This window comes from Metarhizium album (genome assembly GCF_000804445.1).
Source record: "Metarhizium album ARSEF 1941 chromosome Unknown scaffold_1, whole genome shotgun sequence".
Lineage (NCBI taxonomy): Eukaryota > Fungi > Ascomycota > Sordariomycetes > Hypocreales > Clavicipitaceae > Metarhizium > Metarhizium album.
The window spans coordinates 438704-454899 of record NW_024467575.1 but is presented as its reverse complement, the minus strand read 5'-3'; the positions used below and the strand labels follow the sequence as shown (position 1 = coordinate 454899).

The 16196-nt window shown below is 47.3% G+C and overlaps 5 protein-coding genes across 5 annotated transcripts; 3 read left to right on the top strand and 2 right to left on the bottom strand.

Moving 5' to 3' along the window:
- Positions 1 to 543: 543 nt before the first annotated feature.
- On the top strand, positions 544 to 2472 carry MAM_00134 (serine palmitoyltransferase 1; the record flags this gene model as incomplete). Its single annotated transcript, XM_040818934.1, has 4 exons — positions 544 to 690; positions 881 to 981; positions 1144 to 2149; positions 2260 to 2472. 4 exons carry the CDS (start codon positions 544 to 546, stop codon positions 2470 to 2472), a joined length of 1467 nt encoding a protein of 488 aa, XP_040682198.1.
- Positions 2473 to 4776: 2304 nt separating this feature from the next.
- Positions 4777 to 6338, top strand: MAM_00133 (rhomboid protein 2; the record flags this gene model as incomplete). Its single annotated transcript, XM_040818933.1, has 5 exons — positions 4777 to 4852; positions 4949 to 5198; positions 5267 to 5505; positions 5570 to 5920; positions 6241 to 6338. The coding sequence occupies 5 exons, from the start codon at positions 4777 to 4779 to the stop codon at positions 6336 to 6338; spliced, it is 1014 nt and encodes a 337-aa protein (XP_040682197.1).
- Positions 6339 to 7261: 923 nt separating this feature from the next.
- Positions 7262 to 8513, bottom strand: MAM_00132 (Proteasome component (PCI) domain protein; the record flags this gene model as incomplete). The annotated part of the gene is made up of 3 exons (XM_040818932.1): positions 7262 to 7906; positions 7958 to 8193; positions 8246 to 8513. The coding sequence occupies 3 exons, from the start codon at positions 8511 to 8513 to the stop codon at positions 7262 to 7264; spliced, it is 1149 nt and encodes a 382-aa protein (XP_040682196.1).
- Positions 8514 to 9600: 1087 nt separating this feature from the next.
- Positions 9601 to 10514, top strand: MAM_00131 (NADH-ubiquinone oxidoreductase 40 kDa subunit-like protein; the record flags this gene model as incomplete). The annotated part of the gene is made up of 3 exons (XM_040818931.1): positions 9601 to 9954; positions 10024 to 10359; positions 10416 to 10514. 3 exons carry the CDS (start codon positions 9601 to 9603, stop codon positions 10512 to 10514), a joined length of 789 nt encoding a protein of 262 aa, XP_040682195.1.
- A 2181-nt stretch (positions 10515 to 12695) lies between these two features.
- Positions 12696 to 14546, bottom strand: MAM_00130 (Peptidase C19, ubiquitin carboxyl-terminal hydrolase 2; the record flags this gene model as incomplete). The annotated part of the gene is made up of 6 exons (XM_040818930.1): positions 12696 to 12797; positions 12863 to 13096; positions 13152 to 13930; positions 13999 to 14109; positions 14163 to 14399; positions 14462 to 14546. The coding sequence occupies 6 exons, from the start codon at positions 14544 to 14546 to the stop codon at positions 12696 to 12698; spliced, it is 1548 nt and encodes a 515-aa protein (XP_040682194.1).
- Positions 14547 to 16196: the final 1650 nt, after the last annotated feature.

The following is a 16196-nucleotide window of genomic DNA, read 5'->3' as shown; positions in this document are numbered from 1 at the left end:
TCTTTCAGTTTCATGGAGGCAGATCATTTAATCGTCGCTTTGTTTCGGCCAAGCTACAATTGTAAGACTTGAAAAAAAATACGAAGACGAATGTTGCGACTTAATTTACTAGCTCTCGAATAATTGGGCGAGTGAGACAGTGACTTGCAAAGACACCTTTGGTTGATCATGACTCCCCGCATGTAATTGTCAGCCGTACTTCTGTGAACAGGATTCACTGTCGCGATTGCTTTGAAGCTCAAATGGCTACTGGTAAAAGAGAAACAGGAGAAACTGAGACTCCACGAACGATATCTGGAGCCTCTCTGTAGGCACAGGCCGCATTCCAGGTCCTAATTCTAAGAGATAGTCAACCAGTCAAGCTCTAAATTGGGGACCCACTTTAATAGCTCGAGAGGAGGGGGTGGTTGGGTCTTTTTCTCCTCCCACACAGCCGGCTTGAGCAGAAAGATAGATACTGGAATCAATATTACCCGATCTTTTGTGTCTCAATCCACTCCTTACAGGTCGTCATAACACGACAGTATTATCAAGGCTGGCTTCATGGAAATTGAAGCCTTGCACAACCAGCTCAGCCGCGTGCTGCAGCAGACGTCTTCTGCATTCCAGAAAGTGCCTGGCTCCGCTGTCCTTGTTCGGTACATCCAGTCAAGCTACCAAAATGACCCCGTGCGATCTGCCATTGAATTGGTACTGATTCTGTTCTTCATTCGCTATCTGCTGTCGCCGTCATATTCTACTCATAAGCAAAATTTCGTTCAGCTCAGAGAAGATGCAAGTTTTCTCTGCATTCCTCCCCTCCTTTGCCCTAGATGGAGTAAAACCTCTCCTTAGCGTTGATGACATCCGGACTCGTCACTGACTCCGTATTCACCTTCAGGAGATTGATGAATTGATTGACGACTGGGCCCCGGAGCCACTTGTTGCCGAGAGGACAGTGCTCGAAGAGACCGAGAGCGACAAGCTCCCTGTGATCGTCGGGTATGTCCTAAACCTTTCTTCTTGACTTGCCGTCCGAGTCCAACTGGTTAAAACAGAAGGCGATCACGTTTAGGCGGGAGCCATCCTCCCAGCACTGTAAATAGTGACAATCATTTGAAGAACTATGAGACGGTCTGCTGACACTACTATTATGTTATTTAGTCCGACGGGTCCAAAAGTCAAACTACTGAACGGCCGAACAGTTGTGAACCTGGCTTCATATAACTTCTACAACTTCAACGCAAATGAACAAATAAAGGAAAAGGCTATCCAGACCCTGCGAACTTACGGTGTCGGGCCTTGTGGCCCTCCACAATTCTATGGTACTCAGGATGTTCACGTTAAGGCTGAGGCTGATATCGCAAACTATCTTGGTACTGAAGGCTGCATTGTGTACGCGCAGTCCTTCTCTACTGTATCGAGTGTCATTCCGGCCTTTTGCAAGCGTGGCGACGTTATAATTGCCGATGAAGCCGTGAACTATTCAATTCGAAAAGGATTACAGGCTTCTCGAAGTAACATCAAATGGTTCAAGCACGGTCAGATGGATGATTTAGAACGGGTAATGAAAGCGGTCGCTCTTGAACAGGCCAAGGGAAAGAGGCTTACACGGCGATTCATTGTCACAGAAGGCCTTTTCGAGACTTGTGGAGATGTAACGGACCTTCCGATTCTCGTGGAACTAAAAGAGAGATACAAATTTCGCATCATCCTTGATGAAACCTGGTCTTTTGGAGTCCTTGGGCGGACTGGTCGTGGCCTCACTGAATCCCAGAACGTTGACCCGCAACAGGTCGATATGATTGTCGGGTCTCTCTCCGGACCTTTATGCGCTGGCGGCGGTTTCTGTGCTGGGGCCAAAGACGTTGTCGAACACCAGCGCATTACATCTTCCGCTTACACCTACTCGGCTGCCTTGCCAGCCATGCTGGCTATGACAGCTAGTGAGACACTCAGTCTCCTTCAATCAAATCCGGATATCCTCAGTCAATGTCGGGAAAATATCAAAATAATGAAGTTGCAGTTGGACCCGCGCAGCGACTGGATTGTCTGCACTAGTGCATTGGAAAACCCAATCATGTTACTCGTGCTCAGGCCAGAGGTGATTAAGGCCAAAAAGCTGAGTATTGAAGATCAGGAACGAATCTTCCTAGACTGTGCCGACGAGGTGAGTCATACGACACAGCATCGTACAGAACAAGTGCAGCGTGTTCGGACAACAGCCACAAAACTCAAAGACGAATCTCAGTTGTATCATGTATTAACTAGTTCGTCTAGTGCTTAACGAACGGAGTTCTTGTTGCGAGACTAAAGACCAGGCCGTATGCGCATGCCATTAAAGCTCGCGATACCAGTTGGGTTGCTCAGCCTGCCTTGAAGATTTGCATCACGTCGGCACTTTCCAAGAAGGATATTGAAAAGGCGGGTGCAACAATACGGCATGCTATCACAAAAGTTATGACACGCAAGACAAGCGGCAAGATTGGCTAGTAGCGCGACTCGGACTCGGCCATTTGTTTCACGGCGACCCTCTGGTTGGCCTGCAATCGTAGCAGCTAAATCATCGAACCATACACGAGTGATTAGCATGACCTTCTGCATTACCCTTAAATCGTTTGGCGTGCTGAAACGCCAAGGCGCTGGACCGGTAGACGCCAGGGATAAACTATGGCAGTTGATACAGTTATAAAATTATGTCCTATGATGTAACTAGTCCTTAATTGAGAGTGAATAAATGATGAATAGAGCCGTCTGATAAGCGTCTCGAGTTCCTTGTCTGCTGATGTAGTACATTGGCTCTGATTTCCGTCATGGAGAAGCGCACGTTCACTGCGAAAACTGTGTATGCGTGGTTCTAGGGTTGAGTCGAAATACGGTCCGTGTAGTGGAAGTCTCGCACGGCGTTTGGGTTAATGGGCTCGTCCTCGCGATTGTCAGGTAATGTGCCATGGTGCAGGGACACTGAACTGGTCAGGCAAGGCGCTACAACATATTTCTTCAGGACTAAGACAATTGGCTATCGACGAGTGCGTGTGAAGACGTCGACTATCACACGATTAGTAATAAAAGCTTGAAATTTGGAGTTTTTGAGTGTTGACTGGTCGTAAATTATCGATTGCCGACTGCCGCGAAAGACCAAGAAAGAGTCTGAGGATCCTTTCTTATGCTCCGCCGGAGCCAATATATTATAGATATTCTAGGGCATGTCAGAGCCTGCTCAACTCGACGCGCCATTACAAGGACTATTTTACACAGAAAGCAGTTCCTGAAACTCCACAGTAGATGCATATATCCCTTATTCCGCTGGCTGGTGCCGAGTTTTCGCAAAGAAATTTTGTACGGTAATTATCTCATCAGGTCCATAGGATTTATCGCCTCGAACAAGCCAGATGGGGCCGTTATGGACCAAGTCGCTGTGTACTTCCAAGTAACTCCGTTACATTGCTGCCTCCTGGTCGTGTCGACGATGGCAAGACGCCAAACCGACCATATGTCTTTTGATCAACACTTACGTAGTGTGGAAGAACAGCCAGTAAATTAAGTCGTACCTCTATCCATCGCAACGCCCACTCTGGGGGGGCAATGTATTTGAGGTACCCAATGCCGCCTGCGGAAAGTAGTGATTGTTAGCAAATCTGATTCTTGACCCATACGATCTCAGTTGTCATACATGTATAGCCTACGGCTACACCGCAAAGGTGTCCCAAGAGGCTAGTATTAGGTATCAAGACAGCCACCACGAATATCATGAGCAGTGGCGTCGTCCACGTGGGGATGTGATATGTACCAATGATCAGGTGTGGATTCGAACGATAAGTTCGAATGGCCTCCATGCCAAGGAGTAAGAAGACCCATATGCTTTTGAGGTCTTGTTAGGCTCTCAATGTTTATATAAGCGGGCTACCAGCGCCATTCTTACCTTGCTCCCATAACAGCATTATTCGCTCTCAAAACTCCAAGCTCAATGACAATATACAGCAGAGCCGGGACTGTAGTTAACGCTGCCCAGCTTCAGTCAACTTCATCGCCTTGCCGAGTGGCACAGGAAAAGCTATTCTTACGTCCGAAAAACAAAGCTAAACTAGTGAGCGTCCCATATTCGTTTTCGAACCGTTCCATCAAAGGGGTGAGCGCCACCACATTGAGGACCGCGTGAAGAATATTTAGGTGAATCAGTGGGAAAGTGGATAATCGATACGCTATACAGAGTGTCAGGCAGTGCTTTAGGCACATGTCGAAAACACCTTTCGAGGGGAGAATTACCTGTCGCGAAAGTGACTTTATCTGGTATTAATGAGCCCCATTGGGGCAAGTTCCACAAAGACGGAACACTGAGTATCCAGAATACAAGTATGGCTAGTATGATCGCTCGAGTAAATAAAGGGAGTCGGAAAATGTACGACCGAGCACGCAAAGTGCTGAAGCCTCGAATGGCAGGCATCGTCGCGGTCCCTTGGTGATCTAGCACTGAATGAAGTCTGACGGAGTCGACCGCGGAGGAAGGAGTCGGTCGTCCCCGAGGTGCACTGCCTGCGATTGCAGAACTCAAATTACCTGGGTAGCCAGAACTGAGCGCACAAGAAGACAGAGGCGCAATGACTTATCAATCGATCTTCGTCGTGTCTCTTGAGATGGAAACGCTCCTCCTCTTAGAGCACATGTAGTAGTAATGTTATTCCGATCCGGGGGGAAGTAAGGATTAAGTTGCCCTGTGACGACGGGCCCCAGGTGGCCCATTTGGCGAGCCCCGTTATATGCAAGTTCAATGCCGGTCCATTTGGCCCTACGGCCGACATGTCGCCAGTTCCAAGAACACAAGCTACCCGAGCTGGCCTTGTCGCGCAGTCCACCGACATGTCAAGGTTGCTGTGTAAGTATTATTGACTCCCGCATGCGTATCCGATCATTTAGGAGCCCATTGCTCGCGGGCAATACAATTCTAACATCGAGTAATATCTGTCTGCAGCATCAGCGCTCTCCCTGCGACGGGATCCACGCATACTCAAATTACCGCCATATCTCTCCCTGCTTTGCATTCTAGTTGGAGTTATTTGGCTCATTTTGTTACCACTCGACTATTATTCTCGGCGCACCTATATCTCCGAGAACGCCTTGCTTCCTGGTCAAGTGCATACTTATTTTGGGGGTAGCGAACAGAACATTTTCAGGGCATATAGACAGGAATTGGATGCACTTGTTAACGAGAGCAACTATGAGTAAGTTAGCGTCAGCTCTCAAGTTAGATGGAACTGCCAAAGAATCTACTGGGAACTTACTATCATAGCATCAACAACCACCTTGAAGTCATTCTTAGTGCCGCCGGTATCAAAGTCGGTAGACAGAACTACACCTACAACTCCGCAGGTGAAAGATATAGCGGCGAGAATCTGTACGGGATTTTGCAAGCCCCCAGAGGAGATGCTACTGAGGCAATAGTTCTGGTGTCTGCTTGGAACAGCGTCAACGAAACGTTCAATGGAAACGGTGTTGCTCTGGCCATCACCCTCGCCCGCTACTTCAAGCGTATGTCACCAGCTGTATACGCTGAGCAAGAACCGTGACTTTTCCAGGCTAAGAATCTGCACAGGCTGGTCACTTTGGTCGAAAGACATAATAATCCTCATACCTCCCGACAGCCGAACTGGAACTCAAGCTTGGGTGGACGCTTACCATGATGCGCATGACTTGAACAACATTGCTTCACTGCCGCTGAAATCCGGCGCATTGCAGGGTGCAATTGCTATCGACTACGCCGTTGATCAACGATTCGAGGGTATTCATATCATTTATGATGGTGCCAACGGGCAACTGCCCAACCTCGACCTTATAAACTCAATCGTGAATATTGCTGGGGCGCAAATGGGAATGCAAACAGCAATACAAGGCATGCAGCATCACAGTGACTCGTATCGAGATCGGCTCACGACGATACTGCGAGGTATGTTGAAACAAGGTCTGGGCATCTGTGCTGGACCTCACAGCAGTTTCATTCCGTATCATGTTGATGCCGTAACACTGCAACCATATGGCCAAGGTTGGCATGATGAAATGGCCATGGGACGTGTTATAGAAGGCACATTCCGAAGCTTAAATAATCTGCTGGAGCATCTCCACCAAAGTTTCTTCTTTTACCTGCTAATGCAGAGGGATCGCTTTGTTAGCATCGGCACATATCTCCCCAGTGCTATGCTCCTTGCCGCTAACTTCACGATCATGGCTATTTTTCTCTGGGTAAAGAGCGGACAAACTGCCACGCAGACCCAAGCGCCCGCAAGGGTGGCTTCCGAGAAATCAGCTGCAGCAAAATTAAAGTTCAGCAAAGCTTCGGGAAGTTCACCTGCTGTCAATTCGACTGAGCGAGATCTGTCCCTCCCCTTAGCGATTGTGGTAGGATGTCATGCTGCATCTGTGGTTCCTCTTTTCATTCTAAGCCATGTTCCTGCAACAGTATGTTTACTCAAGTACCCCTGCAGGTCCATACAATCCACCAAAACCTGTCATTTTGTGCTTGATGCCACTGACTCACTCAACAATCATAGTTTCTACCAATTTCGTTGGCCATGTTTTGTATCTTCTCTGCCTTGCTTCCATTCGTCATATCATATCTTCTTCCTGTATCCTTCACTCAGAGGACGCAGCACTTTCAGCTGACTAAGTCACTCTCCTTGCTCGTTCTTGGGATGGCATTGGCAACACTGGCCACACTGAATTTCTCGTTGGCATTCTTGGTGGGTGTACTCGCCAGCCCACTAACATTCGTGCAACCATGCAAGAACTCTCTTTCCAAATACCTCATGGTTACCTTGCTTACTGCGGTGGCACCATCAGTGGTTGTGTATCCAGCAAGTCGCTTTGCCGGCCTAACTGTCGCTGCACTCTTGCAGCAGGCTAGCTTTGGGTGGAACGTGTGGGCCATGTACACGCCTGTTGTGATTTGCTGTGTATGGTGGCCGGCCTGGCTACTTGCGATGACGAATGTTCTCTCTGGTACATCGAAAAAGCCTGACGTGTTCACGACGGGGAAGAAATAGGCAATTTACGCGAATGTATATCTATCGACTCACCAAGTGGGATTACCTTTATCCTTCATCTACCTATTCTCATACTGTTTGAGATGTCTGTACCTTGACATTACCGATATAATAACAGGACATTGATAATGTGTGGCACTACGGTTCGGTATTGGCATATATACCTGGACAAGTTTCAAGTCCCTGACCCATTTACCCTGTCAACGAGTTTATCTTGGTGCCTCACCACTCAGCAAATCGGTAAAGTTTCAAGCAGCCCAGACATCTTTTCCGGCGGTCTCGATCCAGTTACCAAGCTGGTTAACCTTGGAGTCCCAGTCAAGTAGACGTTGGCGCATGTTGCCTATTTGCTTCATATCAAGCACCTTCGGTTGTACCCAGGTGATGTGCGCAACTTCATCTACTTGGTCAATTGTTCCTCGTAACAGACCCAGACTTAAAGCTTTCATGACGAGGTGCTCAATTTCCTTCTGCCCGACCTTGGTCTCGTGCGAGATTGTTGCGAAGGTAATGGTACGATCGTTGGGGGGCCGTCGAAAAACGGCTTCAGTGAGCGCGGCAAGATAAATCTTTTGTCGTAGGTGAGTAGAGTGTTCGTTTAGTAGCTTGTGAGATGCAATGTTGTCGGATAGAGCATCAAATGCTACAAGATCGCCTCGGTTAAACGCGAATAAGAGCTCGCGGAGCCAGGCGTCGTCTTCGCTATCAGCGAGGGAATCAAGAATCGGATGAAGCAAAAGCTCTCCAAAGTTGTATATACTGCTTGAAACCAAGGCAGCTATACTAATGTAGTAGGCTCGCTTGTGACGTTCTTCACTTGAGAGAGACGACAAGTCGATACAAGCAAGGTACAGGAGAGAAGTGCGATAGTAGTTTGCGAAGTCCATTTTTCTCTAGCAAACATCGTTAGCTGTTGCAGCAATTCTCACTTGATATAATCCTACCTGATAATAGCTTGCGTTGGCATCATAGAACGCGGCGTAGACTACCGTCTCCACGGAGTCGAACGTGTCCAAGATCTTCTCGGCAGCATCCAAATCTTGTCTAGCGTCATCCAGTCTGTTGAGATTGAGCTTTACACGGGACACTGCCACAGATGCGAACACGAGTGCGTCTTGTGATGTATCATTATCGACCTTTTTCACCACAGATAGCAAAAAGGATAAGCGTTCCTGGTCATCTATTTCTAGTCCATTAGCCTTAACATCTGATTATCAAGCTAACTTACATACCTTTGCACTGCGTCGCGGCTTTTAATGCAAGATCCACCAGCTTGAGCTGATTGATTTTATCCGCAAATTTCAGAATAAAAACCTTGTGGAAGGCCAGGCGCTGAGGTGCGCTCTTGGGGTGATTAAAGAATTGAACGAGAGAGTCGGTGAGTTGATGCCATAGCTTGCGCTCCCAGAAAGTTTCGAAGTCAAGGACAAGGGATTGTAACTCTTCCGGTGCCTTGTCTCTTTGCTCGGCGAGAAAATCCGGGATCGAGTCGACGGCCATGGTAATCAGGTCTGGTGTAATCGCCGGGCTGCTAGACGATGTCAGAGAAGAGGCCGTAACCAGGTTTAAGATCCCAAGATGTCAAGTTCCGCGTTTTTACGTTTAATCATTTGCTGCCTGACAGTAATAGCGGCGATATTGTCAACAAAGAAGTCAACACCGAAAGCTCGGTGTCGTGGTACAAGGATGAAGACGACAATAGTTCTTGTAGTATGGGAAGCACTGGGTGGCGCACAGGCCGCCGCTGGGAGGAGGTAGCCATACCTTGAAATCTCGTGACTGTGCACGTGGACAATGCTCCGCCCAAATATCGACCCTGCTTGTTGTGTCCAGGTTGAAGGTCGACTAGGAGCGTGACTATTCTTCAACTTCTGATCTACGAGCCGCAGAGATGTCCTATTCCTTGTATACGGTACGGTCAGTCCGCCAAGCTACCCAAAATGTAATTGGCCGACGTTTCGCTTCCGATATCTCTGTCACAAGAACCGGTAAACCCATTATCCGAGTAGAAGGCGGACGGTTAGTATTACTGCTAGCCTTAAAAAGAAAACCTTCGCTGACCTTTTCTCTGCTTTAGATCGTCCCTTGGAGGTAGTTGCTGGTTATCTTTCATTTTCATTTCAGATGAATGCAATGCTCACGTCTCGTGCAGGTCACACTGCGACAGTCTTTGGCGCAACTGGACAGTTGGGTCGGTATATTGTGAATCGATTGGGTACGTCCTACGACTCCAATTGCAGCAGAATAGTATACATTCTAAACTAATGAAGCACGCCAGGGATGCACAGTTGTTGTTCCATTCCGCGAAGAAATGACAAAACGCCATTTGAAGGTTACAGGTGATCTTGGCCGCGTCGTCTTTGTCGTAGGTTGAGTTGGCTTCTCTTTTTCTAGTGTCAAGAAACATCCTTCTTAGTTATCCTGAAATAGGAATATGACTTACGGAATACGCCGTCGATCGAAGCAAGCGTCCGACACTCCGATGTTGTATACAACTTGATCGGCCGAGACTATCCTACCAAGTGTGTTTCTAACCATCAATTGCATGTCATGCTCAAACTAAACCGAATCAGAAACTTTACTCTCGATGACGTCCATGTGGAAGGCACAGAACGCATCGTTGAAGCGGCCGCAAAATACGATGTTGATAGATACATTCACGTCTCCTCCCACAGCGCCAACCTACAATCTACGTCCGAATTTTACGCTACTAAGGCAAGTCAATTCCCTTTTGCTTTGTTGTTTGTTGGGGGCTGGATCTCACATGCGCTATCTGTCTCAGGCTCGAGGTGAGCAAGTGGCCAGGCGTGTTTTTCCGGAAGCCACCCTCGTTAGACCAGCACCAATGTTCGGGTTCGAAGACAATTTACTTCTCAAGCTTGCCTCCGTTCTTAACCTGTTCACTGCCAACAACATGCAAGAAACATTTTGGCCAGTTCACGTAAGTTACAACAACTACCATTTCCTGCGCCCCCGGTTGAATGATGGTGATAATAATGCCTTTGTGTAGTCAATCGACGTTGGCGCCGCATTGGAAAAGTTGCTCTATGATGATTCCACGACCGGTCAAACCTTTGAACTCTATGGCCCCAAACAGTATAGCATGGGACAAATCGCTGCTATGGTAGATAAAGAAATCTTCAAGCAGAGACGGCATATAAATGTTCCCAAACGCATTCTCAAGCCCATTGCTAGTGTGTTAAACAGAGCACTTTGGTGGCACACAATTTCGGCCGACGAAGTTGAGCGAGAGTTTATGGATCAGATCATCGACCCCACGGCCAAGACATTTAAGGACCTCGGTATTGAACCTGGAGACATCGCAGACTTCACATATCACTACCTGGTTGGTCCTTCATGATAGGTGTAATGCCACACGTTCGACAGCTAACATCACTCCAGCAAGGATTCAGAAGCCAGAACTATTACGACTTGCCCCCCGCAACAGAAAAGGAGAAACGAGAGGACAAGAAGTATATCCACGTGCTGGATGAGTTGTAGTTCGGCATCGCAAGTCAGCAAAAAGGAGAAAAATTCGAGGGCATCCCAGCAACTTCTTATGAATCTCTGTCACATATCCCATCGGAAAGACATGTATATAAGATCGCCCCGGCTGGGCTTGTACGTCGTATCTTGATGTACAGTTTTTTATTTCTCTTTGTTAATGTTGGGGCTTCTGAAGTGGCAGTATTCTTATTCAGCGATCATCTCAAACGATGACAGGCTTGCCATTGATCTATCAGTCAAGGCAACTGCGTCATCATTGTAGACCGGGCGGTGTGACGTGGAGAGTGCTTCAAAAGACTGTTGGCACCACAATCGCCTGCGAAGCTTATGTACATTGCACCAAAGGCGATGGCTTATCTTCTTGATTTCAGACGCCATTACGATGAGTGACCAGCAGTACAGTAACGTCCAACGCGTGCAGAAGAACCGACCCTTATGGATCGCCCGAGTTCCAGATTGGATGGAGTTCTGGCTCTGGTGCATGTATCGCCCCCACAAAATAGGGGAGCCAAAACAACCAGACACTTTGCGCGAATTCCCAACGTGAAGCCTGATAAATCTGGATGGGCTATAGTTAGTTGCCTACATTGTCGTTGCTTTGCCCCAATATTGCCAGCGAGATAAGGCGTGCTTGCGACTACATTGATCCTAACCGACCCTCATGATGGAAGATAGCGACGATGAGCCACTGTGAGTGAGCCTTTCATCTCTTGGACATCCGTGGCCAACGTGTTAACGGAATTTACTTGGTTCAGGACTCTCTCTGCCCACGCTCTTGCAGCTTTGGTCGAGTTCAACGCCGAAAGAGATGCTCATCAGTCTAAATTCGAAGAATCCAAAGCCCAGGCTGAAGAGGGCACACAAATTTCTATGGCGGCCTTTGCAGAAGACTGGAATGAATCACAATTTTGGGTATGCTTGTCGTCAGTGGCCTCATTACTTGCCGCTCAAACCGTACTTGGGGCCGAACTGGCCAAATCCGATAATGCTTGTTATATACCTACGATTTGGAAGCTTGACTAACTCTTGAGTTTTAATCGACATTGAGCAATAGTACTCCGATGAAACAGCTCTAGTATTGGCCAATGAACTACTGGGAGCGTCAAGCCCGAAAACATGTATTGGAGTTGTATCAGCACCAAGCGTGTTTATAGCGCTTCGCAATCTAGTAGTGAGTATTCTTCTCTGGTCACAAGTCCTTGCCCCGGCTGTAGATATTCATTTGAGCAGTGCAAACTTCCGTCGTATGTTCGTCCCAAGATCCTTCTCCTGGAACACGATCGCCGTTTTGCGGTGTTTTCCGAATTTGTCCACTACGACTTCCAAAAGCCTCTACAACTTCCCGGTAAGTTGAAAAAGCCATTAATCACTGATTTAACTTCAACTCCTTGTTAATACCTGACTCTTGAGATGTGTTTCAAGACTCAGGTTTGCTTCCTTAGAGACGTATGCACGCTTATTTGTAACTGGCAAACTGACATATCAGGCAGGCGAGTTGAAGGGAAGTCTAGACTGCATTATATGTGACCCACCATTCCTCAGCGACGATTGCCAGACAAAAAGTGCGTATTGATTCTTGAAAGCAATGCGGCGTCTTTCCCTCTTCTAATCTTATACGTTGCCCAATACAGCTGCTCTTACTGTCCGGTGGCTTCTGAAGGCTCACGAATCTGGCTCCCCAAAACCGAGGGTCATTGTTTGCACTGGAGAACGAATGAAGGACCTGGTGGCCCGGATTTACCGACCTCTCGGCGTACTCTCCACAACTTATGAGCCAAGACACGCCAGGCTGAGCAACGAATTCTATTGTTATGCAAATTTCGAATGTTCATCCTGGGTTTGGAAACCCTGAACTCCTTCACACGCCATATGTCGTCTAATATCACTCTGGAATCTCAATCTGCTCTCTGCATCTATTCTTTGTTCGGGAAAGGGAATCAAACGAGATGAGTAATTTGGGCTTGTTGATATCAAAAATGCCACTTCTAGACGTCATCGGACCTTGCACATGTCTTATCTGCACATGATAGGCTTGCGCGTATCAATAGGATATTTAATCTTGAAGCCTCCAGAAATCTGCCGAGGGTGGATTATTCAAGTTTTCTCAAGTTAAGCTTCATACAAGCGTTGCCCCCGCCGTCTATAAGCCAAAATTCACAGTGATTTGCATAGCTCTTAGGCTAAAGAGCGGATGATATAAAACAGCAGATAGGCTTGGGCCCCCAATACTTCGGAAATTGTGGCCAATTCCACCTTGTGATCGTTGAATTTGAACCACTATGAGATGGCAGACCCATTAGCTTTAAGCGCTTCGCAATGAATTAACAGATTGCTGATCTTACCTGATCCCCGACGCGACAGTACGATACATAATGGCCAGTCTCGATTTCTCCGACATGCACTATGACACTCAAGAGATCATACATGCATGATCTCTCCAGCTCCAGACTCTCACGGTTGTCCCGACCGCGAACTCTATTCGTATAAGGCAGCATGTTAAGTTGCAACGGAAACTGGACCGCATGGTCGATCTTGGATGCGGCTCGATCATGTCTGCCTTGCTTGTATTCAAAACGCTAGAAGGCGCATTAGCTATCAACTACACATTGAATCCTAGAACAAAATCTTTACCTTTAGCTGCACCGACAGGACGTTCGGTAGTCGTTTGATGCTTGTAAATCTCTTTGCTTGTTGAGTGGATGAGCAGCTGTGGCACCTATACTCGCATCTGTCGAATTTTACATATTCCTCGTCTAGACAATCATTTAATGTCAAAACTGGTACTCTCTGCCCAGTTTTCTTGGTCTTTCGCCGCATCAAAGTGTCTAGACCCAAACTGAGATCCAAAAACGACTGTACTGTGTTTGTGCTGCCTTTGCAGTTCTGGCAATTAGTTGTCGTCTGCATCTTACCATAGAATGTTTGATGAATGATACAGTTGCAGCTATGCTCGGAACCAATCTCTGGTCTCTTTCCGTCACCATTTCGCTCATGCAGTTCCTCTGCCAGAAACTGAAAAAATTCATGTGCATCCTGCTCTCTGGTAGTGACAAGATTCTCGAATGCCTTTTTCTCCGAAATCCAGAAGCCTGATAATATGTTGGCGGCCGTATAACCGTTTGTATTTTCCAGAGCATAAAAGTCTTGAAACATGTCATCCATGGCGCAACTTAAACAGTGTGAAACAGTGCAGTCATTGCTCTGATGTCCGTCACTGAGATAGAAGTTTCGCAACAGAGGGTTATGTAAAAAGCTCTGAAGAACGACATTTTGGTAACAGGTGGCACCTGCGTTGTAAATGCCCCGAAGGCCATTGGCTCGACAGGACGCTGTTGTTGTATTAGAACTAATATACCTGGGGTCGTCCTTAATAGAATCAGTAAAAAGCTCATCGTGCTTTCTCTTCCGTCCTTTATGATATATTAAGGTCAGTATCTCACTAAAGTGGATTAGTGACTAGGAACTTGGAAAGACTGACCTGAGAATGAACCTGTCCCAATCTTACGCACGCGAAGTTCCTCTAAAGTCGGGTCCCACACGAGATCATCACATATCTGGCAATATAGAGATCCGCTTCGTGAGTCCACATCTAATACCAAGTCAGTAAATCAAGTCGCCGTAATTCTTTGGCTTCAAACGTACAGAACCGGTGAGATTTCCTTGTTCCATGTCTAAGACGGTCTTCTTCAGTGACAGTAGTTGGGCATTGGAGACACAGATAGTTCGACGTTAATGATGTAATCGGTCGACCTTCTTGGTTCGTTGATGTTTGAGGGACAATCGGGGTCGAGTCGAAGATACCACGGAGGATCATTTTGTAATGCGCAATGGAGCTATTCATGACTTCTTGACCCTGTGACAGTAGGCGCTGGACGTGCTCTAATTCCTGTTAGGAGATGCTACCCAATGGTTGCATATTTAATATTCAGAAATTTCCATACCACACCCAAACATCGGTATGCCCGGAACAGGTGACTTGACTTTGGCATTCTTCGGAGAGGCCGGTGTCGTAGGACGCGTGGACATGGTGAATACAATGTTTATGTAACACTTTTTAGGAGGGCTGGCCGAGGAAAAGAGGGCAGATTGCAGTGGCAGTAGTCCTGCACTAGAGTTGTTCCGAGCGGTCGTTCGTGGTGTGTAGTCGGGTGGTAAATTGTCGTGACAAGGCTCAGGCTCCGAGAGACGAGTTTTCCAATGTCAATCTCGGGGAAGACTTGTTAGCCCCAAAACCAGGTCGCTTAGTTGGGAAATCATCTCACCAAAGAACAAGAGCATCAGCTCTTTGGTCCTGGCCCGAAGCAGCGAATTTATGGCGAAGTTCTGGAGATCAGGTCGAACAAAGAGTGCACCGAACGCCGACGTGTTGAAAGAAACCAGAGCTGATAACTTAATTCACCAAAATAATCTTTGTTCACCTCCAAATTTCCTTATTTCCGAAAACGTTTGCCTCCTAGGCCTTCAAACCGAGGGGGTAGCTTGCCAAGGGAATGGAATGTCACAGGAGGGTTGCTTATAATGAACCAACGGAAACTTTGGCTTACCTGCAATCGATATAAGTTAGACAACCAGCCGATAACCAGCCGACGCAGCGACAGGGGGTAAGCCAGTGCTGCGCTGCGCCACTGTAAATGGCGCGAAGCTTGCTCCATTCAAGTGGGACGTTCAGTGCTGAGTCTCATAGTGCCGCCCATTTGCTCCTTGGACCCTTCCGGCATGAAAATAACTACCCAGTGCTCTGCATAGGCAGAAATTCTTCAGACGTCGCATCTCTTCACCCCAAAATATTGGGGGCGTACTCCATAACTACAAACCTGTAGACTGATGCAGATCCAATAAAGGGAACTCTGCGCTTTCGAGTCCACTTTGTGGTTACAATCATGTCTCCTACTCCTGTTGAGCCGAGACCGCCAGGAACTATATAATTCCTTCAGCTTCGCAAAGAGCCGTCCGGGCATTATAGTACTTAGTGGGTTCCTTCTGTTGCATGTTGTCGTGCCAAAGGTGCTCAAAATCAACTGAAATAAGGTTCGCTTACGGCCACACTGTATAGCTAAGTGTTTGTCCATGCATGCTAAGGCATATGTTATTAAGAGTTATATACTTTCTAGCTGGGGCAATAGTAACAGGCAGCAGGTAATATCTTTTAGTCTAGATATCCTATAGGGCTTACTCCTTCTAGACTCTAGCTGCTAGCAAAGGAGTCCCCTTCAGAGCTAGGCCTTTTTGTAGCTGCTTCAATAGACTCTCCTGCTTGAGAAGCAGAGGCACTTGGTAGATAGTCTCTATATCTCGAACGCTAAAGACTTGTTCGTAATCGGCTTGACAGCTTTGAGCGATTTTCTGAATTTCAGCGTCATCTAATTCCTACTCACAGCAACAGGCAACCATGTCAGGGATCAGCCCTCACCTCCCTGTTAAGAATGGGTACATATAATACTGCAATGCTGAAAAAAATTCCTCGACTAAGTCTGTGTCTAAGTTGCACCAAGACCCAGATGAAGGGGGCAGATTTAATGTCTCTGACAGTACCGCCCAATTCAATACGTAATACAGACATCAGGCTCCTCCCCCGAATCGTCCACAGGAATTTTGACAACCCTTCCGATCCATTCTTGCATTGCATCTGTGATGTGAGGAACAACCTCGACCGTCTTTCCTGAGTGGTCGCCTCGT